This window comes from Sipha flava, unplaced genomic scaffold (genome assembly GCF_003268045.1).
Source record: "Sipha flava isolate LNK unplaced genomic scaffold, YSA_version1 261_pilon_pilon, whole genome shotgun sequence".
Taxonomy (NCBI): domain Eukaryota; kingdom Metazoa; phylum Arthropoda; class Insecta; order Hemiptera; family Aphididae; genus Sipha; species Sipha flava.
Window position 1 is genome coordinate 93,556 of NW_020272923.1, and position 26,568 is coordinate 120,123.

The 26,568-nt window shown below is 28.3% G+C and overlaps 3 protein-coding genes across 5 annotated transcripts in view; all 3 read right to left on the reverse strand.

The window, feature by feature from the left end:
- The window catches only part of LOC112685002, a 33,969-nt gene extending 29,354 nt beyond the window's left edge, over positions 1-4,615 (reverse strand). Inside the window, exons 1-5 of the mRNA XM_025556748.1 lie at positions 4,164-4,615; positions 1,123-1,298; positions 848-986; positions 703-777; positions 368-444 (exon numbers count right to left, since the gene is read on the reverse strand). Of these exons, the coding sequence (XP_025412533.1) occupies positions 368-444; positions 703-777; positions 848-986; positions 1,123-1,298; positions 4,164-4,229 (533 nt within the window). The 5' untranslated portion in view covers positions 4,230-4,615. The remainder of the gene's footprint in view (positions 1-367; positions 445-702; positions 778-847; positions 987-1,122; positions 1,299-4,163) is intronic.
- Positions 4,616-7,240: 2,625 nt separating this feature from the next.
- LOC112685007 (equilibrative nucleoside transporter 1) lies at positions 7,241-12,700 on the reverse strand. Of its 3 annotated transcripts, none has more exons than XM_025556759.1 (11): positions 12,353-12,700; positions 11,793-11,948; positions 11,551-11,632; positions 11,322-11,494; positions 11,081-11,226; positions 10,787-11,019; positions 10,244-10,372; positions 9,568-9,679; positions 9,414-9,499; positions 7,506-7,705; positions 7,241-7,391 (listed from the first exon to the last, which is right to left on the reverse strand). In XM_025556759.1, the coding sequence occupies exons 2-11, from the start codon at positions 11,927-11,929 to the stop codon at positions 7,280-7,282; spliced, it is 1,410 nt and encodes a 469-aa protein (XP_025412544.1). In that variant the 5' UTR covers positions 11,930-11,948; positions 12,353-12,700; the 3' UTR covers positions 7,241-7,279. The 3 variants fall into 3 exon arrangements, with proteins under 3 accessions (XP_025412544.1, XP_025412543.1, XP_025412542.1); XM_025556758.1 differs by having other exon boundaries at positions 12,284-12,700; XM_025556757.1 differs by having other exon boundaries at positions 7,242-7,391; positions 12,173-12,699.
- An 8,584-nt stretch (positions 12,701-21,284) lies between these two features.
- The window catches only part of LOC112685012 (lipase member H-like), a 28,032-nt gene continuing 22,748 nt past the window's right edge, over positions 21,285-26,568 (reverse strand). The window contains exon 5 of the mRNA XM_025556765.1: positions 21,285-21,465. Coding sequence (XP_025412550.1) covers positions 21,417-21,465 — 49 coding nt within the window. The 3' untranslated portion in view covers positions 21,285-21,416. The remainder of the gene's footprint in view (positions 21,466-26,568) is intronic.

Consider the following 26,568-nt stretch of genomic DNA (forward strand, 5'->3'; position numbering starts at 1 on the left):
ATTTCTTAAGTCATGTATATTTAAACAAAAATTACTTCAATATTGGTGGTCTATTATATATTTTTAAAAATAAAGTAGCTATCACAAAAAGAAAAGAGTATTGCTAATATTTCAATTTTCACTAAAATATTGAGTATAATTAATGGAATCATACATTATTACCAAGTGGTACAAAAATGTATTACTCAATACAATGAGCATAGAAAAAATTAAATAATTTAAATAATGAAACTCAAGAAAAAATATTTTTCCACCAATACATTAACATAAGGAATTATAAGACTCAATGACAATTTTAAAATTATTTTATTATAACCGGTTAAGTGTTGAATTAAGAAATTAATGAAAGTTAAAATCCTTAACTTACTTTATTTCATTATCCAAATTAAATTTTTTATTCTGGGTCTTATCTACATCAACAAGAACAACACCTTCATGCAGCATCTATGGATATATATTAGTTAAATACATATAATTATAAATATCTTAATTCAGGCTAGGTCCAGAAGGGAGGGAAGAAGGAGGTCAAACCTCCTCGAAATACAAGAAAATTATTATATTTTAATAGAATAAAAGTGGTTTATAAATTATATAAGTATGAATGTAGTAATAAATGTACAACCTAAACCACCCCCAAAATTTTTTTTTTTTGTATACAATTCTGTTTTAATCATAAAAATTATAAGGTAAAACTTTACTTACACTTTCAGATAAAAGAGGTGTTACAGTCATTTTATTAGTAGAGGGGATAAAATTCTTAAATTTTATCGGTAAAACCTTGAAAACAGTTAATAATATTACATAAAATAAAATTATTAAAGAATTTATTTAAAAAAATGTTACATACTAATGGATCATATATGAGATAATAAGGGAGATCATACATATTTTGTAGTTTAGTTTGATAAAAAGAACCAACATCAATCAATTCAATTCTGGTATCATCAGATTGAAATTCATTGTAACTAATTAATTTTCCTCTGAACCTAAAAAAAAATATGGTTTATATTTTCAAAAGGTAAAATAGATCATCAATTAATGGTTGATTTAAAAGTTAATAAAGGAAATTACAATAAATAACGATTTATTTTTGAACAGATTAAGATAGATAAATTAAATTACCATTCCCCATTAATTTCAACAGCAACTATTTTTAATGCTTGAAAATGTTCCACTCTTTTAAATGAACAACTTTGTAATGAAATCACTTTTTTGTCATTTAAATAAATGTTTTTGTTTTTTTCAGTAGTTGCTATATATATTCCATTTTTATTAGGTGTAATCGAAGGTAAAATTATCTATTAAAACAAAATATATATTCAATAAAATTTAAAAATTATTAATGATTTACATATTACAGTAAAAAAAATTTAATTTTAAATCCAATTACACAAAGAGATTCAAAAATGTATTTTTGTAGCCATATAACATGTATATACACATATAAACACTTGAAAACATTCCATTATATTGGTTTATATGACTAACTAGTCATATAAACCAATATAATAAATTAAGTCAAGTTAGCCACTTGACTCCAACTTCTCATACCAAGGGATTAGTTTTTAACCTTCCTTTTCAAAAATTCTTGAAATAATTCTCCTCAATAGAGTATATTTTATACTATATATAATTAACAATGCAAAACATAACCAGGCGCTGATGTGAATAGCGTCCATAATCTCCTCATGATGAAATGTAATGGAGTATATAAGAAACAAACAAGAATAACAAAAAAAAAAAAAAAAAAAATTAAGAAAATATGATTTAAGAATGCTAAAATATAATAACATAAATATAGCCTACACATCCTACATCAATGAAAAATTAATATTATTTCCAAGTGATACCAATGGAGATAAATGGAATAAAATAAAGAATGTAATACATAAAGCAGTCAGTAAACACTTTGAAAAAAAACTTACCAAAGCCAAAGAAACCATAAATAAACGATAATATTATAAGAGATATTGAAAAGAGAAGAAAGGATAAAAACGCCAAGGATAATCATGGAATATGGTGATACAAAGAGCTAAAGAATACAATTAATATAGAATAGAAAATTGCAAAAGAGAAATGGTTAAAAGAAAAATGCCAAGAAGTAGAACAATTGCTTAGAAATAATAGAATGGATCAAGTGTTTAATATAATTAAGAAATTTTTTGAAGCAAAAACGAAACTAAACAACAAAATAAGAGATATGGATGGAAACTTGATTGACAACGACAAAATAGAAACAATATCTTGAAGTTTTATACCAAGAAGGAAAAACAGCCAATCTCAATAATAATAACCCAGATATGCAGGGAGAGTCATCTTAAGAGATGAGTTCAATAAAACTTTGAAGCTAATGAAAATATGTAAAGCAGCAGATATAGACGACTTAGCAATAGAACTAATCCAAAATGAGAATACAGAATTACAAGATGAACTATTTAAATTAGTGAATGATATATACACTACGGGAGAGATCCTCAAAGATTTCAAGGAGAGCATTATAATCCCTATACCTAAAAAAGCAACGGCTGAATAATGTAATAAATTTAATGACACTTGCAGCCAAAATCCTAATAAAAATAATATGCATCCTAATCGAGAACAAAGTAGAAAAAGAATTAAGCGCTGATCAACTAGGGTTCAGAAGGAACAAAGGTACTAGAGAGGCAATCTTAAGCTTAAGAATATTGATAGAAACACAAATAGAATTTAATAAAGACACATTTATAGCATTTATAAATCTGGAAAAGGCTTCGATAATGTACCGTGGAAAGAACCATTTTATACTTTAGAAGGTATTGGAGATGAATAGAGGGTTAGAAGGATAATATATAATTTATACAAAGATCAATCAGCAACAATAAAAGTAATGGACAAAAAAAAAAACAGCTATAATTAGGAAGGGTGTAAGATAAGGTTGTCCACTCTCACCAATTCTATTTAATACATACATCAAACAGCCTATTAAAGAAATAAGAGAAACCCTGCACAGAAATAATATAGGAATAAAAGTGGACAGCAAAATAATGTCCTTCTTGAGATTCTCTAACGAAAATGCACTACTAACAAATAATGAGCATGATTTGGAAAAAGCACTAGAAGAAATGATGAGATACTTTCGAAAATATCATTTGATTATCAACTGGCAAAAAAATTATGATGTCAAAAAAAAAGAATGAATCTGTAGAGAATAAATATCCAAACAGGGAACAAGTAGAACATTATAAATACCTAGGCAGTATAATCAACCAAAACGGAAGATGCATCAACAAAAATAAGATCCAGAATCGCACAAGCAGTCAACATTTATGAAATAGAAAAAATTGCTCTGCTCTGATAACATGAGTATTTAGATGAGAAAATGTTTTATAAAAGTTTATGTATGAAGTGTGGGACTCTATGGTTGTGAAACATGGATATTAAAAAGGTAAACTTGAAAGCTTCGAAATGTGGTGTTAAAAAAGGATGCTGAGAGTGAGTTGGATAGAACACCATACCAACAAAAATATACTTAGTGAAATAAAGGAACGAAGAGAGATACTCAAAGCCATCAGAAGAAGACGATTGAACATGATGGGTCCTATAATGAGTAATATATATATTACTCATATGCGAGTAATGACATCGCTTCGCTCCACAAATCGAAAATATCACTCATATGCGAGTAATGACATCGCTTCGCTCCACAAATCGAAAATATCACTCGACTTGCTATGCAAAACCACCATAAGTAGGTAACAGGGACAATAAAAACGTAAATATGTGAAAATTAAAATTAAATATTCAATTCTAAGTATTTATTAAAAAAAAATGAGCATTATGAAAAAAACTAAGTTTTTGAAGTTTTTTTTTGGCATACTTATAAAACACCCTAGAACACACATTTTGGAAAAAAAATTAAAAAAATCAATAGGTTGTTAAACTAGAATTATGCCTGATGGGTTAAGCCAATAAATCATTATATTCTTTAAGAATAAAATGGGCAAGATCTACACTGATTAAATATCCTACCTCAATTTTTTTTTCTGTTTTAATGTGATGTCAATGAACACCTTACATCATGTCACGGATGTATACTGTTATACATTGTTTGTAATAATTTCTTATGGCATCGTGTACAGATCGTAATATTTTCTAAATTAAATTAAATTAAAAAAATAGCATACCTCGGTCCACGTGTTGGCGGGCAATATTGCCAAAACTTGATTGGACGATAGAGGGCTGAAACTCATCGTGAGATGTACACCGTGTGAATAGAAAAAGTGAGTGTACAACTAACTTGAATGTTAGAATAAACGACTGAATAATATATTAAAGATGTGGGAGTATTCCAATTAACACACTCGACTACCCGAATAGAAAGTCGGACGACGACGACCAGTAAGCGCGACGAGAATAAATAATCAAAACGACAGGAATTTTAGGCGGTGGTGAGAACTCCGTCGATAACCGATAAGCACGGATGCTACGGCCACGGGTGGTTAAATATGAATGTTGAAATGGAGAAACCCATATAATACCGATTATGTCGATATTATTATACTAAAGATAGCGGTAATAACGAATATGTAGCTATTCTGTGCAATGAATTTGAAAAACGACGTTATCAGTGTAGAATCCACATGTTGCGTCAATACCACAGACGTATTGTGGCGGAGCGACTCCCGACTAACAAATCGTACAGATGGCAGCACAGCTGCTGCCCATACTCCGCCGATCGAGCGACCTCCATCACGGCGCGGCATATAAGCATACCATACATTGCTAGAGACCCCTGGGAAATTGAGGGCTCTCATTGACTGTATTACGTCTGTGATAACATGATAACATTTATATATGTAAATTAAAAGCGTACAATGTTTTGGCCTTAATAGATTTAAGTAGTTCAGCTTTAGAAAATTATTAAAAAAGAAAATTAAGAGAATTTGCAAACAGTAGAACTTCCTCAATAAGATTAATGATACAAAAAATGATAAGTTACATACTTAAAAAAAGAAATGATTGTACAAGAAAATGATAATGAATTTTTAGTGTCAAGTGAACAAGAAGAAACTTTATTGTATTATTATAAAGTGGACTTTGTTCTTGTTCCATTGCCTTGACTGAAAAATTCTGTAAGCATCAGTATGCTATTTATCAATTTTTTAATACTAAATCTGATAATTTTCGTCCTATAACACTTGCAGACCATTTTAATATAGCTAAAATTGCTTTTGAAGAACAAGTCTTGGATAAATCATTTTATGATCCATTTATAATAGAAAAACCAGAAATAGAACAAGTAAATGATACAGAAACGAATGACACTATTAATTATACAACTATTTATAATGATACAAATATACAAGAATTAAATTTAATAGAACCAAAACCAAGCAGGGGCGGATAGGCATGATCTGACCGGCCCGGGAAAAACAGAATTTAGCGGCCCATATGATCATATCCAAGATCTAAAAAAATAATTTACTCTACTTTGAGGGAACCAACCAATCCCCCCCATTTTTTTGTAGGAATAACATAAATTTAATATTAAGTTACAACTAAATTTTTTGTTACTTTACTTCATCACTGTATTAAAGTGGTAATATTTTTTTACCGTACCACTTTTATACTATATTATATTAGATTATTTTATAGTAATTCTTAATGCAATAATTATAAATGTATAGCTGTACAAGGTAACTTGATAAATTCACTTATATTATTTTGGTTGTGCTGGTGAAAAAAAAAGTAACTAACTCTTTAAACATGTATACATTTATCAATAAATACCAGTAGGCATGTATAATATTTTTAAACTTTTAATGAATAATATAAATAAACAAGTATGTAATATAATATTAATATTTATTTTGTATTTATAAGATAAATATAATACATTATAAGATTAATAGTGTCTTGAGTAGTTTATTTTGAGATGCAAATTTGTCAATAATTCTTTTATTTTCAAGTTGGTTTAATATATCTTTTTCTGTGCATATAATCATAAGTTGTTCCATGTGTGAAGATGATAGTGTACTACGCAACCTGTTTTTGATGCATTTGAGCTTAGAAAATGACCGTTCGCAAGAAACTTGTGATATAGACAAAGTTAGTATATACTTATAAGCCAAGAATAATGAAGGATAGGCTGAACAATACAAAGAATATCTCAACAAAATAATATAACAGCAATGATTACAATTTGAACACTTGTTACAGGCATTTTCACTAATTGGATATTCTTTTTCGTCTAAATTATAGTCATCTAAATCTTCATCCTCGTTTACATAACTAAAACTTATATTTTGTTTTAAAGAGTCAAATTTGTGTATAAAGTCAAGAAACTCCTCTTTTAGTGAAGCTTAAGTTACATTTGGATTTATAAAATTCAATTTTTCACTAATTTTTTTCATTGCATTTTCTGGAAGTCGGAGAGTTACTGATTTTGAAAAATTATAATAAGAAATAATCTAAAATTTAAATGTATTGTAAATAATACGATTACTTAGACTTAAAAGTTAAAACGTATAATAGGTAATACAAAAACTTAAAATACACTTGTAATTAATAATTATGGTTGATTTAATTTGTAAATAGGTACAATGTACATGATAAAAAGTATTGAGTTCGAGTTAGACTTAAAATCATAATAAGTTCGGTTCAATAGAAAATATGAAGATTTGGTTCAGTTTGAGTTTGAAAAAATAATTTAAAGTTTGGTTCAATTAAAAAAATCAGGTTTCGACCCATCACTAATGCAAACATTAGGTAGGTATATAGATGTGGCCACTTAAGTTTAAATCCTGGTGACATTTTTAATCCTAACCTACCCTTACAAATAGTATATTATATGCTGATTAGTATAGTCAATATATAATAAGTCAATGATATATAGTATTTTGGCTATTGATTTTTCTTCTGCTATGGTTTGAGAATATATGTAGTACACACAGAATTTAGAAAAAATATCTTGAGAGTATACGACGTGTATTTCGTACATTCTGTTAAGGAACACCCCTGTATATACATAATATAATATAAGCATTTTGTACATAAAAAAAAAAAAAAATTATTATCTCTTAAAAAGACTACAAAGCTTAGCTATCATAATACATTTGAAAATTATAATTAAAAAAAATACAAAATCATAAACATTATTTTTAACATTGGAATATATAAAAAACATTTAATTAACTAAGAATTAAAAGTAATATACAAATACAATTGAGAACAATTTGAACATTTATGTTTTTATTTTATAAATTAATATAGACATTTATGTTTATAAATATTTTTATTTCTATAATAAATTAACCATTGCAAAACTTATCAATGATCCTGTAGAAATGCCAATACCTAAAAATGTGATCATCAGAGAACTTGCTACTTCTTGTTCATGCTTATCAACAAAGCTTTAAACAAAGAAATTTTTGTTTTATAAATATATAGCACAATAGAGAAAATATCAGAATGATTGTTAATACCATTGATTATGGATACTATCTATAATCAATGTTAATACTTACTAAGGTATAGATGTCATTGTGATGTTAGAAACAATGCCGTTGGTAAAACCAAATACTGATATGATAACAGCATACCATTGATCATTGTTTATCAAGATGGGTAAATTATGTCGAGGATTAGCATTACAGAGCATTATCAAGGGTATAAAAATAGTTCTCATGAATGATAATATAACAGATGGCCAAATACTATCAATTGGCTGTAATAAAATAACTCGTATTAAAAATGTTGAAATAAATTTTGCTTTTGAGAACTCTAGTAAAATTGTCACATTATAAATTAAACAATAACATTATACAGATACAAGAACAAGTAATTAAGTCATTGATTGCATTGATTAATGCAACTGATATAATAATAATCACAGCTATCCCAAAATATTTTTTGTACCACACTCCCAGGCACGTAGCTAAAGGAGGACCAGGGTGTGCCTGGCCCACCCTAATGTGTCCGGCCTTAGGCCGGCCCACCTAAAGTATTGAGAGGGGCTCATAATTATATGATTGCTTTTAATTTTTACCATATTTTTAATATTGCCTAAATATGACGCAAATAAAACCAAATACATTGGGTTTTAATTATAATCTAAGTAATGTAACTAGTAACTTAATTTAAATGATCGATTAGGATATAATTGCTATTTATAGCTAAATACCGGTACTATACTACAATGTCAAGTTGTTCTTATCATATCTAGACAGTGACTACTGTATATTTGTATGTCTATTTTTAAAATACTTAGAGCGAGGGTACTGTCATTATATTGATTCATATAGAAATATAGAATTATATTATGGTCTCTGAATGGGCACTTACACATTCAGCGCACGCTGCACTTATGCTAACGTCACCCGCGTTAATATTTGTACAATTTATAGTATTTATAAATTTTATCTTATACATTTAATATTTAAATTAATTTTAAAATGGCACCTCTCAGTGGATGTGCTAAAAAAAAACTAAAATTACAAAAAGAAAAGCAAAATGATAAAATATGGTATTAATAGGCAGTGCTTGACTTGAGGGGGAACGCAGAGGGACGGTGTACCCCTTCTAATTTTTTAGTAATTTGAGCGTCCCCCTATTATTATGATGTTATAATTATAACGCTTAATAAGTTTTGGGGACGCAATTTTTTTTTAAGCAAACAGAGTCCCCTTCTTTAATTTTGCCAAGTCGAGCACTGTTAATAGGTTATATACATATATATTTGTAGTAATGATACGCTGATAACTACCTTTTTATAATATAAAAAAGTCCTGGGAGGAGGGGGCCCCCTAGTGAATATTTTCTGACTACGTGCCTGCACACTCCTAAAATCAGTGGCGTATTTATGGGGAGAGGAGGTGCTTGGGGTTTCCACCCCCAAAAACTATTTAAAAACGTCAAATTTTAAACATATCAGTAATATAATAATTTTAGTTTGTTTATTCAATAAAGTATTAAAAGATAATGAAAAAAAAATTTTAATATGGCTTATAATTAAATTGTAATCCAATAGTAATAATAATTGACCACACAGTTCTCACACACACATGGTATATAAATAATCTGATGTAGGGAAATTATCGGTTGATAAGATTATCAATATCTTAGTTCGTGACTATCACATCATGTCAGTTGTCAGTATGCACTATGTATCTATGCGCAACATAAAGTAATATAAAATACAATTAATACGATCATACGTTTAATTTAGTAATTAACTATTATTATTATTATTTAGTATTTAAATAATAAGGTAATAAAGAACATTTTATACTAATTTATAAAATTATTTCACTATAAGGTATGACCCCCCCCCAAAAAAAAAATAAGTTCCTAAATATGCCGCTGCCTAAAATATCTATATATGTGTGACAATAATACATGTATCTCTAAACCAATAAATATAATGCAATTATTACCAATTTCATGAAGTTTGACATAATTCTTCCAAAGAAGTCGCATGTACTAAAAAGTAAATAAGCTATTACTGGCAAAAAATATATACCTGGAAAAATAAATATTTTCAAAAATATTACATTTATAGAATACATCATACAATTTTTTAAGCTTTACTTGTCCATGCATTATGTTCTTTGTTCAAAGAAGTTATTAGTACTGTAACTGCTGGATAGACAGACATAGTGATTAAGAAATTGTAACAAATACTCAAACCCAATTTCCATATCTAAAAAGTACAATTATTAATAAAGAATAAATTAATAGTTCAATGTATAATAGGTATAATATGTATAATAAATACGATTAAATGTGTATATTTTTATTATGAAAAATTAGAACATGTAATTCATTTTGGTTTAATATTGATATATAATACACGATAATAGTTATAAACTTAAATTTTTTACAAAATTTGAATTATTAACTAAGAGTCCAACTATAATAAATATCTACCTAAGGTATAAATAGGTATTTACAGATAAATTTTAGCAAAATTAATTTGTTTTTTAGATTCTAAGGATTTTTATAAAAAAAAACGAATGAATACCTTGGGACAAAAAGTAGTTTTTTATATTACTAAGTTTTGAATTATATAAATATAAAATGTATGAGGAAAATATTAAATTATTAATTACTGTTATTTTGAATTACTCATAGTGTACACAAATAATTATGATGTTATTTAATTAAATTCATCAATTGTACTCGTAAAATTGTTGAAATCTTATATGTATTTATTATATCCTAAAAAATAATTAAAAATAAACAGTTATAAAATAAAGAAATCTACCTTTTTTAAAACATCATAATTATTAACTACAGATACTTGGTCTGAATCAAGTAAAGAATATTGGGTAGAAGATGAATGTCTAATCCAGGTACTAGCAGGTATATCTTGAACATAATATTTATAAATGTCCTAAAAAAGAATATATACATATGTATTACACATCTAAAAATTCATAAATAATTTTAATTAATTTTTTTTACATATATAAATGGTTTTTGTATTTGTTTTGTATGTGAGGAATAACTCAAATATTCAACATTAATAACTTAAAGATTAGTATCAATCAATAAATTTAGTTATTTTGTGAAATTATGTAAATTTACTCTTAATAAACATGAAAAATATTGTTTTGAAAATATAGCAATATTAATCAATAAATAAAAATACATAAAATAGTTAAAATAAAGTTTATGAAATATGTACTATTTAAAAATATCAGGTAGGATATTAAACAAATACCATTTATTCTATTATAGCACTATAATATTTACATACTATAAGTATTTTTTTTAAAAATATAATAATATATTATAAATTACTAACTGTTTTCACTAAAATAGCATATAGCACTAGAGAAAACAAAATGAACAGATCAGCAAATAAAAAATAAACAAAGGCACTATGGACTGATGATGCACCCCACCACAAAGCTAGTATTTGAGCTAATGCAGCAACAATGCCTCCCAATGCTTGTCCACTTACAGTTGCTGTCATATAATAACTGTCAAAAAAACTGACTAAACTGAAAACAGCTCCTTGCATAATAGAACTCCCAACTAAAAATATAAATAAATTAGTTTATTAAAATATAAATTAATTAGTAAAAAGTAAACTTACTGTTCAGCAAAATTACTGTTCCTAATGTAATGGCGTAAAATAATATTTGCCATGTGTCAGAATTTAAATGAACTAAAACTGTTGTGACTATGAATAAAATTAACATCAACATCAATGAACTGATCATCCGAAAATTAATTGATATCCTAGAGTATGAAAAATGTTTTAAATTCTTTAATTAGAATATAAATTGTTATTATATGTTTTTATTTATTTATTTTATATTTATGATTTTTTTTACTTTTTTGCTAAATATGTGTTAAATAATAGAGTTAATGTACTAGGAACAGATGCAGCAATGGTAAGGAATGAAGTAAAGTTTGCTTGAAGTTTTGTATGATGATCATCTTTGTTTAAGAAGAAAAAATTAATTTGTGTATCATTAGGCAGTGTCCGTAGTTTATACATCCAGTACTAAAAATTAATAAAATTGTAGAAGTATGAAAATTGAAATTAACTTAAATACTTACATCATTTGCAGTTATAAAAAAGTACCAAGGCAGGAGAAGACAAGTACCAAGTACATAAAAAATTAACAATCCAAAATAATACCTGAAAAATTATGTTTAATAATATATTATATAGTTTGAGTAGCTGAAAGTTTACAAGTTATTATTTGATTAAAGTAATATAATCTTATAAGTAATTTAGTTGAACTAAAAAAATACTATGAAGGCGTCATATGGTAATTCTTAAATTATTTTTATACTACCGATCAGGTGGTTTTGATGGAATAGCATCACATTCATTTACAATAATATCATCTACGTTTTTATCTAATACTTCAGGAAATTCATATAATCCATTGTTAACTGTGGCTCCGAATACAAGAGGGTTGTGTTGATCCATTTTTTATGTACTAAAACAGCTATAACGCAAATTAAATGTATATTATGATTAAAGTAACATAAAATAATCTAATATCCAAAATCAAAAAGGAAACATCAATAACTGATCAAATACATAAATATAATAACACATTTTTTGGAAATATAAATAAGAACATTAATACAAATATAAATACCCATTATAGAACAATAAATAAAATAAATATAATAAGAGCTGAGATAAAGTAACAATAAGAATACTTACTGGTTAACCACGAAAAAAACAAAACAATAACATAATTAGAATAATTATAATTAAAAGTTTTAAATTGCAGTCTACATTTACATCGATTTGAGCATTTATAATCAATGGTACCTTGCACCTATTAATGTTGTTGTGAAGAACGCGAAGATAGCTGCTGTTCATTTCATTTTTATCACTCACTTTCTGATAAGATGATTGATAGTTGTACATGTGCAGTTTATACACGAATTATACGGACAGTGTTGAGTTGTATCTAGATACATTTATCTAGATAATTTATCTAGATGAAAATTAAGTACCTTTATCTTATCTAGATGAATGAATTATATAATATCTAATTGGTATTAAGATTTAAGTTACGGAAATCTACATAAATATCTAGATAAATCTCATTTTATAATGCACGTTTTTCATTTAGTCATTTTCCATCAAATATTATAATAATATGATACTATGCAATTATGTTTAATCTTTAATGACGATTCATTATTATCAAATTAACAAAAGAACCCGTACGCCGACTGCAGACGCTGTCGCGGTCGTATATCAATACAAGCTGTTATACACTTATACAGTTATACCCCACCACACGTCCCGTCGATCGGTAAATAATGTGGAAAATACTAAAAATAGTTCTCCGCCGGCAAGAATACACACGCACATCTATTTTGTATTGACAATACCAATTCCCAATTGGATGTTATAAATAATAATATTTGTACAATAATTTAATTTCTTTACCAGATACTAGTCACTAGACTATACTTTGGTCTGTCGTGGTCACACTCATTGAATCAATTCGATAATAGTTTGTGGTTATACATTTATAATCCGTGGGACTGACTAGTGGCTACTACTATTGCGACTCCCTATAGAGCACAGACTGATGAGTGTTGAGTAATTTCATTGTTATTTACAACTTCGTTTCGTAAACTTTATTGCTCTTTTCAAGTTTTTCTTGTTTACTGCCAATATGGATCGTTTTTTAAGTATAACGTCTTCAACACCCAATAAAAGAATTTGTCTAGAAAATGTCGATGACCCACCTCCGCCTGCTGTTGATGTTCCTGCACCATTGCCAGAACTTAAATTTCAGTATTTATTTGATACAGTATATAAACTGGTGTCGATAAATGGTGACAAAATCAAAGCTTCTTGTCAAAACTGTCACAAAATCATTACCATGATTTTGGTTATTTGATATTTTGTTATATGTTGAAATTGGTACCTACTGTATGCTAAATATAATATTATATAGGTATTTAAATATTTTATATGTATATTTATTCATTAGGTAATATATTTTTGACACGAAACGAGCCTTCCTGGTTTGCCTCCCTTAATCAATTACTCAACCAAGAATCCAATAACATGGCAAGCATTACAAATGCAAATTAAAAATACAAGCATTACAAATACAAATTAACTATTGTAAAATATAAATCTAGATGAAAAAATTTTATCTACATATTTATCTAGATAAAAATTGAATATTCTATCTTTATATTAATCTAGATATTGATTTAGCTAGTAATCTAATATTTATCTAGATGTTATTTTTGCTATCTGAACTCAACACTGTATACGGAGTATGAATTTATTTTTTCTACAAAAATGATTATTATAAACATAAATGGGTTTTTATTTGTTTATCTGTTATTCAAAATTCAAAAGTTGACATTTATATTTCTCTGTTCAACGAATGACGTTTGTATTTATTTGTATTAAAATTAATTAAAATCAAAGAATAATTTCATTTTTAGATGTACTTAGTGGCGCATTGAATATATACGCGCCCCGGGGCAAAATAATTTTTCCGCCCTTCCCTTTTATCAAAAAAAAAATAAATATATATATAAATAAATTCAAAGCTAAGCAATAAAAAAATTAATTTTATGAAACAAATTATAAATCAGTTGATTTACGGTATTGTATTAGATAATTTTATAGTAATACATATCCTAACGTTAACCTAATTTTTTTTTCAAAGTGAATATTCCTTTCTTAAAAATATATATATATACATATATATTAATTATAGAAAACGGAATTAACACTTATTATATGCACAATGATTAACAATACATGGTTTTTTATTAGATTATATATATTATATTAATTATTAATTATATATAATAAAATAATCGATAGCTTATAATTTTTTTCTTAACTTTTGAGAAGAAAAATGTTCAATAAAATCATTAAAATTAATAGTGTTCGTTAAATCAGCTTAAATGTTGAGGGTTGTTAATTGATTAAAACGATTTTCTCTCGTTGTTGATCTTAAATAAGTTTTGACCCTTTTTAATGTAGAAAATGATTTTTCCATTAAACAATTACTTAAAAGTGTACATACATAGTAGCATCCTTAGAGTAATATCAATACAAGGATATACTTCAACTAAACTATTCTCTTTTATAAATACTAACATACATTGAACACTTTTAGGTACAATTTTACTCTTTTTGTAAACTTTTTAAATGTGCTCTAAAGTGAATACCGCGTTCTGTGTACCCGAGTAGTGATGGGCAAATACCCGGTAAATATAATTTCAGGTAAATACCGGGTATTTATCCGATAAATTGGATAAATTTATTTGTAATGCTAAAACCAATTTATGGGTATCACAATACTTTTTTATGATTGTTTCCTGACTTTTTCATGTTTATCCAAGTCTTAGAGTACATAAATTATATGTATGAAGTTTTTGTTAGGTAATTTTATTCATTTTAAAACCAATAACAATTTTAATGGGGAAACAAATAAATCTAAGAATTTAAAAACTAACCAAAACGCTTCAAATTTTAAAATTAAATTTATTTAATAAAAATAATTATGTTTGGCAATAAAAAAAAAATATTTACCCAAATTTTTGGTAGGTAAATATTATAGTGGGTATATACCCAAAATATTTTCCTACCCTTCGGGTATTTACCCACGGCACATCAGTATACCCGATTCTTTATTATAAACATTGAACGAAAATAATATTATATTATAATATCTTATCGAATAATAAATGTAATATACCTATTTTGCTATTTTACTATTACCTAGATGACTAGGTATAGTATAATTTTTTTAATTTCTTATTAGATGCTCAACAATATTTTTTAAAATACTAAACAATACCGAAAAAGGTGTGAAAATTAAAAAAATCATGAATACATCAATAATAAAAGTTAGAATATTTTGCCGCTCCTAAAAATTTGCCACCCGGGGCATTTGCCCCTTTCGCCCCCCCTTAAATGCGTCACTGCATGTACTCAGTTTTACGCCACCGTGTACGATCGTAATCGTTGCGCGTATTTTTGTGTCAATAACAGCACCGTATTGTACAACACAAACGGTATGCTCTCCAAAAAAGGGGATGGATTCTCTGGGACCCGACTTTCTCTCTTTTAAAATGGAAAAGAAAAAAAGGAGACCATATAACATTACGCCCTCACCTTTTAGCACAAGAAAAAAAAGTTATTTACCTCTTAAAAATCTGCAAAATTATGATATGGACCTAGGTTCTTTTGACGAGAAAGGCGAACAATCACCACCCAAAGTTAGTGAAAAAAATACCTCCAATTTACGTTCATAAAATAATGGACTTCGAAACATTTCATAATTATCGAAGAATTCAACGAAACTCAAACCAAAACTGTTATAAAATTAAATCTATCTTCAATCGAAGATTATAGATAAGTTACAAAAAACTTCGATTATTTCGAAATGGAATTCCATGCTTATTAGCTTCTATCAGACAAACAACTCTTGGTCAATATTTGCCATCTTCAAGTCTCAATATCTGAAAATATTTTTTCTAAAGCTTTAGACAAGGGCGTATTTGAGTTGAGGCCATGGGGGGAGGAACGAAACTAATTTTTCTTCAATACAAACTTTAAAATAATTTACAGTTCATTACCTACAGCTCATGTTCCCGTTATAATGATAACATTTTATAATGATAGACTAGTAATTTATATTCTTAATTATTTATAAATTATATTTTTTAAATAAATCAATGAATTAAAAAAAAAAAAATAAGAGTCATGGGGGGGGGGCGAATTCCCTCTTCGCCACCTCTCAAATACGCCCTTGGCTTTAGATGAATTAAATTATAAAATAACCTCTGTCGCACTGTTACATAATTCTAATTTTTGCAGTTTTGCTATCCAATTCTTACACAAAAATATTATATTATATTTTTCATTAAATAGATGTCTTCATTTCGTTGTACTAGTCGAAGCCAGGAAGCCCTCAAAGGATATTCCTCGAAGCAACAACGCCAACGTTTTTCTCACTCAAAAAAGTGCTGTCATCAGCCCTCCCAATGCGTAAAAGGGAACACATAAATTGTGTCTCATAAAAAAGGTATACATTTTTCAGGGTATGCACCTAAGGTTAGGTTAAGGATGTAAAATGTGCCGATGACCATAATTTTAGTCTCTGTCCAAAGAAAAATGACATTCCCCAAACGCGTTAATAGTAATGAACATGGGCGTAGCGTGGATGGGACAAGGGGGGATTTCCCCCCCCCTCTTGCGCCTCAAACTGAATTCTATTTATTTATACCAAACGTGTAAGTTTGACATTAAAATCAAAAATTAAATAAGATATAAGTCTAAAAATAGTTTAGTGGGACCGAGTGTTATCTACACGTGTAATCGTTTTGACGTTTTATGTGTTATTCAATAGTTTATCTGTAGATAATTTGAATTACAAGCTTAACACTAATTGCTTTATGTTTTTGCCCCCTCTCCCCTGATTCAAATCTTAGCTACATCCATTACTAATGGAAAATACCTAGCCAACTATAAAGAATGCACCCAAATCACCAAAAAAAAGAGAAATAAAAAATAAAAAAATTATTAAAAAATTAACTAATACCAGTACATTCCAAATCAAACGAATCAGTTGTCAACACAAAATAATTATTCAAAAAATACAACACAATATTCATAACTATAACAACAGCTATTAAATTTAATAAATTTAATAATACAGATAATAACTTTTTTAAAGCACTTTTCCTGTTGACAAATAAATGTATAGTTCAATTAATACATATTTAACTAATAATATTAATGTATAATCAAAATATAATATTAATTAACTAAAATGCTCACGGCTTTAAATCTCAAATAAATACGTTCTACATATTTTTAAACTATCACAAAGTAAACATTAAATATACATTAAAGAAACAACTTTATCGAATAAAATTATAAAAAGATTTTCCGGCTACAATTTATACCTCGCTTACCATATTACACGTTCGTACAAGTGGAGGAGTAATAATAACAATACGAAATATTTATAGATTTGGTATATCGTATTCGTTTACGTTAATTAATTTAAATATTATTACTTGAATGAATAAATCATTTTTCTAACTGTATGATCCGAGCACATTTACTTGGTTTTATTTTGTTCTAGCAATTTCCTAGTGCTCCAAGTCGTAAGGGGCTAATTACTTAAAAAAGAGCCCTTTCAGCAAACGGTCAGTATTCTCATGTTACAATAAAAAAATTTAGAATTTGCTTTACAGTTGTACAGTACGGATACATTTTTAACGACTGGCGACCTGTTGAGCTGATTTTAAAATTGGATGGAATCAAATGGACGCTTTCAACTTCTTGTCGCAAAAACAAGACCTTACCTAATGTAATAGATTAGCCTTAGAAACCTGTTAAGAGGCTGGGTATCCTTTAGCTCATGTATTTATGAACATTTTATTTAAATAATTAAATTAATTGGCTAATTACATGCATTGAAAAATAATTTAATATGCACATATGGTAGATAGGTTAGGTATTTGAAAGGGCGATTGTAAAATCCGCCAGAATATCAGTTAAGATAAAAATGTAATAAAAGGTCTAATGTAAACTCCGTCAGTTTTTTTTTGTGTTTTGCTTGTGAATCCTTTCATAGTCATCTAAGAAATTAATTTTATAGAAGTCAATCGAATGTTCATATTTTTAGTAAAGTTCTTACCGAATTTCAATTCCATACTTATATAAAACTAAATGGTATATCTTCAGTAAATAAGTAAAAAGATTCGAAATAAAAAAAAATGACAGTGTTACAGGATGCTATAAATAGGTACACTAATGGAATAATACAAGACTTACAAGTATTAAAAAAATATTTATAAATTGTATCACATCTTTTTAGTTTACATACATTATATAATTATATATTTTTGGATTATTAGGTTTAACGATTATTTATTATGATTTAAATATTTAATGTGAGCGATATGATATGATATTATATTATATTATACATTTTTAATAATAAAACATATTCATTTTATACTACTACTTGATTTTCTTCACTAGCGGTGTTTACATGAACTCAATTTTACCTTTTTTTCTGGCGGAGTTTACAGTAAAAAAAAGGTACTTGTGGCAGAGTTTACATGCACCCATTTGAAAGGAATTAAGGAAAATCCTATAGGTTATACAATTTAATAGTTACATCCATATACCTGTAAATTAGGTAGAAAAGGGAGGGGTGGATCATTGTTTAAATACTTTGTTTAGGGTTTGAAATATGCTTGCTACGCCACTGCTGGTGAATGATGTAGTAATCAACAGCATGATTACGTCAGGTTTTGAGCGTCACGGTATCAATCACATAAAGTCATGTTTCCAAACGCAGATATAACCAAAAGTCCTTTGCGTAGTTGTACTGTGCTATGTGCACTTTTTCGAATTGTAGTAAAAATGCAGCAGTTAGGTTAATAAAAGGTCATATCCGTCGCGGTCATCAAGGGGGCTGGACTATGATCAATTTTCTTTCGAAAATACAGCTTACAATTTCAATCATTCATCAATCACACACTCAATCACAGTACTCTCAGTGTACAAAATACACTTATCCGAGACAAACCGGTCCGGTTTATGCGATAATGCGATATTGCGTTTTCTTGGCTCTTCTAGAATCTTCCAATCGACACCACCACCCCCCGACCTTTTATCGCTACACCGAGCACCGGTCGTCGGAACATTGCGGTGCAAGTCAGTCGTCGGCGTCTCTTTTTCCTGGCTGTATGGTCGACGGCGCTCTGGGTCCGGTGTACCATCATTGTTGCCATTTTGGCGTGCGACGTTCCGTTGTTGTCGCTATTGTGGCCATTGGCGTACGACGTTTTGTTGTTGCGGCTGTTGTTGCCACTGTCGTTGCTGTTGACGTGCGACGGTTTTCGACGTCCAGTTCACGTGGCTGTTGGTGCCGCTGTTGCTGCCGTGGACCATTGGAGTTGTGTGGGCTGTGGTTGATGGTGGTGTGAGTCGGCGACGGTGAGAATACAACGTGCTGTCCGTGCACTGGAGCAATGTCAGGTTCATTTATTGGTTTATATCATTATTTTAATTCTGGTCGTATTGTCCTTTATGTATATTATTTTTAGTTAGCGGGCGCCCCAATCAAATATGTAACCAATCAATATGTACTTTGTATACCTTGAATTTATAGTTGTATTTGTTTATTTCAATAACACGGCGGTGCTGCTGGCTTGCCGTCATTATATGTATACGGTGTGTTATTTTATTTATTCACCATATGCGGCATATATTGTAAATTGGTCACCTTGTCCTGTCCCGTTTAATTATTATAGTTCATAAGAATAAGAAGCCAAACAACGAAAGCAGACAAGGGTTAATTCCCACGTAAAAGGAGGCTGTCTGCGTTGGTAAGTTTTTTTTTTTTTTATCCTCTTTTTACACTCAGTTCTATAGCATTCATAAAAATGTTCAATGCATTTTTGACATATGTAGAGTGTGTATTAGCTTTATTTTGTAATTTGATTAATTTAAGTACAACTAAGTATACGTGATTAGATTATCATATTTTTTATTTTTTAATGGCATTAGAATTTTGATATTTTTTAGTTTTTAATTCTTAAATAAATGTTTGTAAGTACACAGTATACATTATAAACTTCTATGGTTATAAATATAAATTTAAGACGACAGATACATCAGTAAAAATACATTTGGAAACTATTCAGTATACATTTGTAAAAAACGTTTCTTTTTTTTTTAAAAAAAAAAAAGTTTTTTCGATGTTTCTGAAATAAGTAATTGAAAAAATAATTAATACCAAGAAAAATGCACTTCAAATAATTATTAGATTTAATAGTTTTCTGTAAATATCAACTGATAAAGTACATCTTTATTTATAGCTTTGAAAGACCAACATTTAAAATTATGAATTTTTATGTGTTTACTTGTTTATCAATACAAATAATTATCTACGTAAACTATTTTTCTATATAGTTATTTTTAAAATTATTTCAGTTAATTCAAGTTAATCAAAATCTAAATCTTTAAAATTCAAGTATTAAATAAATGATTTAATATTTTGGCTAGCTAATCAAAATTATTCGCGACCCAAAATTAGGTCGTAACCCATGATTGAGAAATACTGATCTAGCAAACCAAAACATCCAAAACCTTGACCGGCATACACCGAGGATACACCAGTATGCTAAATCTAAATTGTGTTGTTTATTTCTTTTTAAACGTATTTTATATTTTATTAAGTTTATCCAATGTGTCTATTGGCTCTGTGGATTTTCATCTTCTAGGCATGTAAATCTTTAGAGCAACTTACTTGCAGTATACAGATTCAAATTTTTGAATATCAGGATATTTGATTACATGTTTTAGCGTTTGTTCGCTTAAAACTTACACGTTTAGTGTAAACCCGGCTTTAAATTTATAATAGATAAAAGAGATAAGATCAGATTCCTAAAATGCTTTAACCTAACTATTATAAAAAAAAATCACGACATAAAATCTTGGCTCATGTTTTATTAAAAAGTAATGCATTCATAATACTTATTTAATTTACCCAATTTTTGATTTATTACAAAATGGTAAGGTAATTAAACTGTTATCTAGGAAATTGGTATTTATAGTTTAAGTTACAATTATTTTCAAATGAGTGGTTGTATGATTATACGCATCGGCTATGGAACTTAAATCTACTCACTCTTTAATTAAACATTTAATAAGTATAAATTAAATTAAAATGTATGATAGTTAACAAATAAATTAAAAATAAAAGTATCTAAATTTTTTTTAAATTTATTGTATGTTAAAAGTGAACATTGTTAATATATTAAACATCAATTAGATAATTTCGTAATATGTGTTAAAATACATTTAATTTACTGTAAACATTATGTATTACCTATTTGTAAATATTTATAATGTATTTATTATATTTATATATTTTAAAATACTAAGAAATATTCGTTTTATTAGTCTTCATGTAGAAATTACCTCTAGCACTAGAAAAAAAAATATATTTACTATATTAAAATGAGTACAAAAATAAAAAATTATACATTTTAAGTGGATAACAAATATTTATGTTAAGTATTTTTCTCGCTTCACTTATCTTAATGCAATAAAATATATCATGGTAATTGTATGATGGATAATATACTCGTATTATCATTTTACACTGAAAAGCATCAAAAATTGCTTTTAAAATATTATTTTGATTAGTTTACCGGAGTAAAGTTCGACGAAAATGTTCTTAACTTATAAAAATAATGTGATATTACATATTGGCCAGGTGGGAAATAGGATGGTGGTTGAAAAAAAAACAAAATGAATATATCAATAAATAGTTAAAAATATTATTTAATAGCTTGTTACTATTTAATTTTGTTAGAGATTGTGACATTAGTACATATTGATCTACGCAGTAGCGCAACCAGGAATTTTTCATGGGGGGGGGGTCTGACAAAATAAACTAATATACAAATAATAAAAAATTATAATATATATATATATATATAAAATATGATATTAATATACTATTATACGTACCAAGGGGGGGGGGGTCCAGACCCGGAGTCCACCCCCCTGGTTGCGCCACTGGATCTACGGATATACTGCATTGCTAAATTTTCAATAGTTTTCATTCTAATATTTTAAACATAAATCGAATCATGCTTATTTTTTTTAAGTTTTTATTTATTTTTAGACGAATCATTTTTTGTTATGTTTAAATTTACATTTTCAATGTATTATTTTGTATTTATCTGTGTTATCAGCAGGGCTCGAGATTTATAGCACTTAAAATCATTAAAATAAGTGCTTAAAAAAATTTAAATTAAGCAAAAATATTTATTAAAAAAAAAAAACTATAAATTTCTAACTAAAAAATCAAACAAAATAAAAATAAATCTTCACTTTCAAGACTTAGAGGATTTTATGGATTTTCTAAGGGATTTTTCTGAAAATTCAAATATAAACTGTTCTTGATCATCCTGACGTTTGACACTTAGTTCTATTTTCAGCGTTGGAATATCTTTGTTAACCCTACATCGATGCCTTGGATGACGACGAACTACGTGACAACGTAGATTAGAATTAATTTTAATTTTAATTCTATCAAAAACAACTTTGTAGGAGAAAACTATAAAAACGTAAAAAAACTGGTCAAATAAGTAAAAATAAAAACTGAAGAATTGGAAATAAGTATTTTTTTTAAAAATTGCTGAAAAAAACAAAAAAAAGCACTTTCAAATTTCATAATTGTACGTGTTATAACTTGACATATACTTTTATAGCACTCTGCTACATTTTAAGTCAATCCATAAAAATAAGCAAAAACTTTAACTTCCAAGCCCTGGTTATCAGTGATGTAGAGAATTCAGTGGCATACCTCGGAGAAAGCTGTAATCCCCCATCAACAATTTCACAAAATCATAAATTATATTATATTTTAAATTTACATTGCATAAAATTCATAGGTACCATATGCTGTTTCATAACCAAACATTTTCAAAACACATGATTCATTTCCATATACAAATAATAATAATATAAATAAATAAAAAATAAATAAATACATTTTTTTTTTTTTTAATACTATTTTCCTAACTTTTTTTCAGAGTTATGTTTAAAACAAAGCTTTTTAATCAACATATTTAAAACTGTTTTAAATAATTTATCTAAAACATCATCAATGTTGTTTAAAACTTTTGTTTAAATTATTTTTTTTATTTAAGTGTTTTTAACTCATTTTTAAAAATTTAGAGTTTATATTAACTATGGAATATGTATTGTACATCTAGGAACTTTGGAATTAAGATATAGTTAATACTATAAATAATAGTACTAAACTATTTAAAAAATTGTAAATTAAAAGCAAAGGCTAAGGGGAAGAAGACTACGATTCATTCCCGGGCGTAAATTTATAGAGGATGTAATTTTTGCAGGGTATATTTTATTATTGACTACTAGTTTGATATTTTTAACTCTTTTAATGATATTGTACTTTCCACTCAATAAGTAGGATTGTAAGCTAATTATTAGAAAAAAAATGTTGGGAAGAGTATTTGACTCTTGGCTTATGATATAGGCACGTCGTTAAGGGGGGCCTTAGGGGGTCTGGCCCCCTAAGAAAAATCAGTGGCCCCGAACTGGTCCCCTTGATTTTGATTTTTAAATATTATGGTGTTTAGTTGTCCCAAACCGGCTAAATCCTGAATGTATGGGCAATTGTAAACTCCGCTAGAATATTGGTTAAGATAAAAAGATAATAAAAGGTCTAATGTAATCTCCGCCGGTATTTTTTCTCACCTGTAATGGGTATATATAAACTTCTCCAGTTCATTTTTTGTATACCTGCTCAGTGCTCACATTACCACGTGCCTTTTCACATTAAATAGGTACGTTGATATCAATTGCGATGATGTATATCGAAATTGATAAAATTATTGTCATGGTTCGATTCATTTCAAGGTGGATATATATCCACATTGATTCATTTATTAATAATTTTATCTTCATATTATCTGAAATTAGTTTTTCCAATGATGATATCAGCAGTAGGTAAGGTGGTATACGTAAAGTATATTTTGACGAACATTATCATTCGGAGTCTGCATGTCTTCGAGTATATTTTACACTGAACGAAATATGTCTGAATGAAATATATCTCAATAAAGTAATAATATAAAATTCATTACTGGTCAACGAGGCAATTTATTGGTTTTATTTAACAACTACAAATATAACCAAAATATTAAATATGAGTCTGGTGAAATAAAAATAGAGGTATGATATATAATATTATAATAATAATATTCACTTATTATTCTTATTATGTATTACTTTTAATAATATATCATATTAAATTTATATTAATACTTGATTTTCTTCACTGGCGGAGTTTACATGTATTCAATTTTACCTGTTTTTTTTTTAGTGGCGGAGTTTACATGAACCCAATTTTACCTGTTTTATTTTACTGGCAGAGTTTACAGTAAAAAAGGTACTCGTGGCCAGTGGCGTACCTGTGAAACATTTTTTTTTGGGGGGGGGGCATAAATTAATTGCACAATTTTTTATGGTTTTATGGTTTTATGGTTTTAATCTGACACTTTATTATAAATTATTACTAAATACTTAAAAAATGAATCATATAACAAAATCTAAATTTATTTTTTTAATGCCAGAAAATAAATCAATAACTTCGTCAACTTCAACCTTAGATCATAAACAATGGATAGAATCATCGCATATCACACCTATAGAATGAGTTGAAGTCAACATAACTATAGGACCGGTGACATATGCGCATGCGCGCATGCTTATCAAATGTCAATCTGTTTTTCGGCTTAAAATTGAATTTAGGTATCACTAATTCTAAATTTACCAAACATTGTTATTGATCATCATTTTGACGTAGCAAATACAATATAATTAATTATATTATTATAATAATGCAATTAGAAACTTAACAAACACTTATACTTTATAGTTAATCGTTATCTTGTTCAACAATCAATTAATTAATATTTGCGCCAAAAATTTATGATAAGATGCCACGCGCATGCGCATATCACTGTGGTCCTACTGTTATGTTGGCTTCACAAATTATTTGTATGACTCCATCCATTGTATATGATCTAAGACTTCAACTGTTCTGTGTTTATGGATATTAAGCAAAGCTAACCCAACCAAGCGTTCTTCTCCCATTTTTGACCTTAACCAAGTTTTTAATCAAAGTTTAAAAGAACAAATACAAATACAAAGAACAATACAAATCAAAATAAAATATAACCATGCATGATGCTAAAGCATATAACCACATTATAAAATAGTGTCTATATGTGACCATCACTCCTAATACCAATTTGGTCGAATATTGATACTGTGGGGATACGGCGCGTAGCCCCATTATCACACGTCACCAACTGTCACCCAGTTTTGTGAATTATATTCTTGTCGAACTATTTTATACATGCTCTTTGTTAATGTGAACGTTGTTCGGCCTTCTTTAAGGTACGGTTTCCTAGACGCGACCTGTCGCCGCGACATGTCGTTAGTAACTACTTACACGAAAATCATATTGACTGGTTTGTAACGCGCGACAAACCATGACGACCGAACTTTGGGTCGCGACGACCGACGACACTACTGCTCCGGGAGCAGTACTGCGCGACAAGTCGCCGCGACATTCACAGCGATCGTTGTGAATTTTCAGCATGATGGCGTCTACTTTGGTTTTTTTCTGCGTCCGACGACGAAATTCTTATTCAAGAGGTACAAAAGAATCCGGTTCTTTTCAACATTGGAGATAAAAATTATAAAAATATAATATTAAAAGATAATATTTGGAAAGACATATCTTTGAAACTTGGAAAATAAGGTCTATATTAGATATATATAAATTGTTAGAAGAATGTTATTATTATTAAAAATATAACTATTCATTGTAAAATTAAATGAAAAAGACGTGCGTACTCGAACAAGTTTGAAAATAAACTAAAAACGTATGTTAACTACGAACGCTGATTGAAAAGAAGTTTGGCCGCTGCGACATGTCGCGGTCTTGGAAACCACTATACGAAATAGGTCGCGTCTAGGAAACCGTACCTTTACGAGCTTCGACGGTTACGGCGATCGCTCGATCGAGCTTTGCTCGCTCTCGTCACCGATCCGTCGACCGAGACCAACGTAATTATTTTTTGCCTTGTATTTACTACGCCATTATTAACCCATTGTACACCTTTTTTATACGTATCTGTTCCGTCGAACTATATATCATTTTATTATTACTCCGTCGAGTTGTTGTTTAATATACCTATTTAGTATCTTTATAAATATTTTGTCTTTCGTATACTTTTTTAACAATACTCTTCTATGAGTTATTTGTGGTGAATGGTTCACATCAACCACATACACGCCGACCCCCACAAATTGGTGACCTCGTATTTTTTCTTCTCTTTCTTTTTCTTTCGCTGTTGCGAGTGTTTCGTCGTCGCGCTTACCGTCGAGCAAGTCTGTCGCGAGTTTTCCCGCGTTTCGCACGTCGAATCGCGCAAGTACGAAACTGTATCTACCAGTTCACAACCAATTTAACACAATAA

Coding starts and splice junctions, on each gene's coding strand:
- LOC112685007 (XM_025556759.1), bottom strand. CDS start 11,929: ATGGATCAACACAACCCTCTTGTATTCGGAGCCACAGTTAACAATGGA. Junction 11,227..11,321: donor AACACATATTTAGCAAAAAA/GTAAAAAAAATC, acceptor TTCATACTCTAG/GATATCAATTAATTTTCGGA. Junction 7,392..7,505: donor ACAATGACATCTATACCTTA/GTAAGTATTAAC, acceptor CTTTGTTTAAAG/CTTTGTTGATAAGCATGAAC.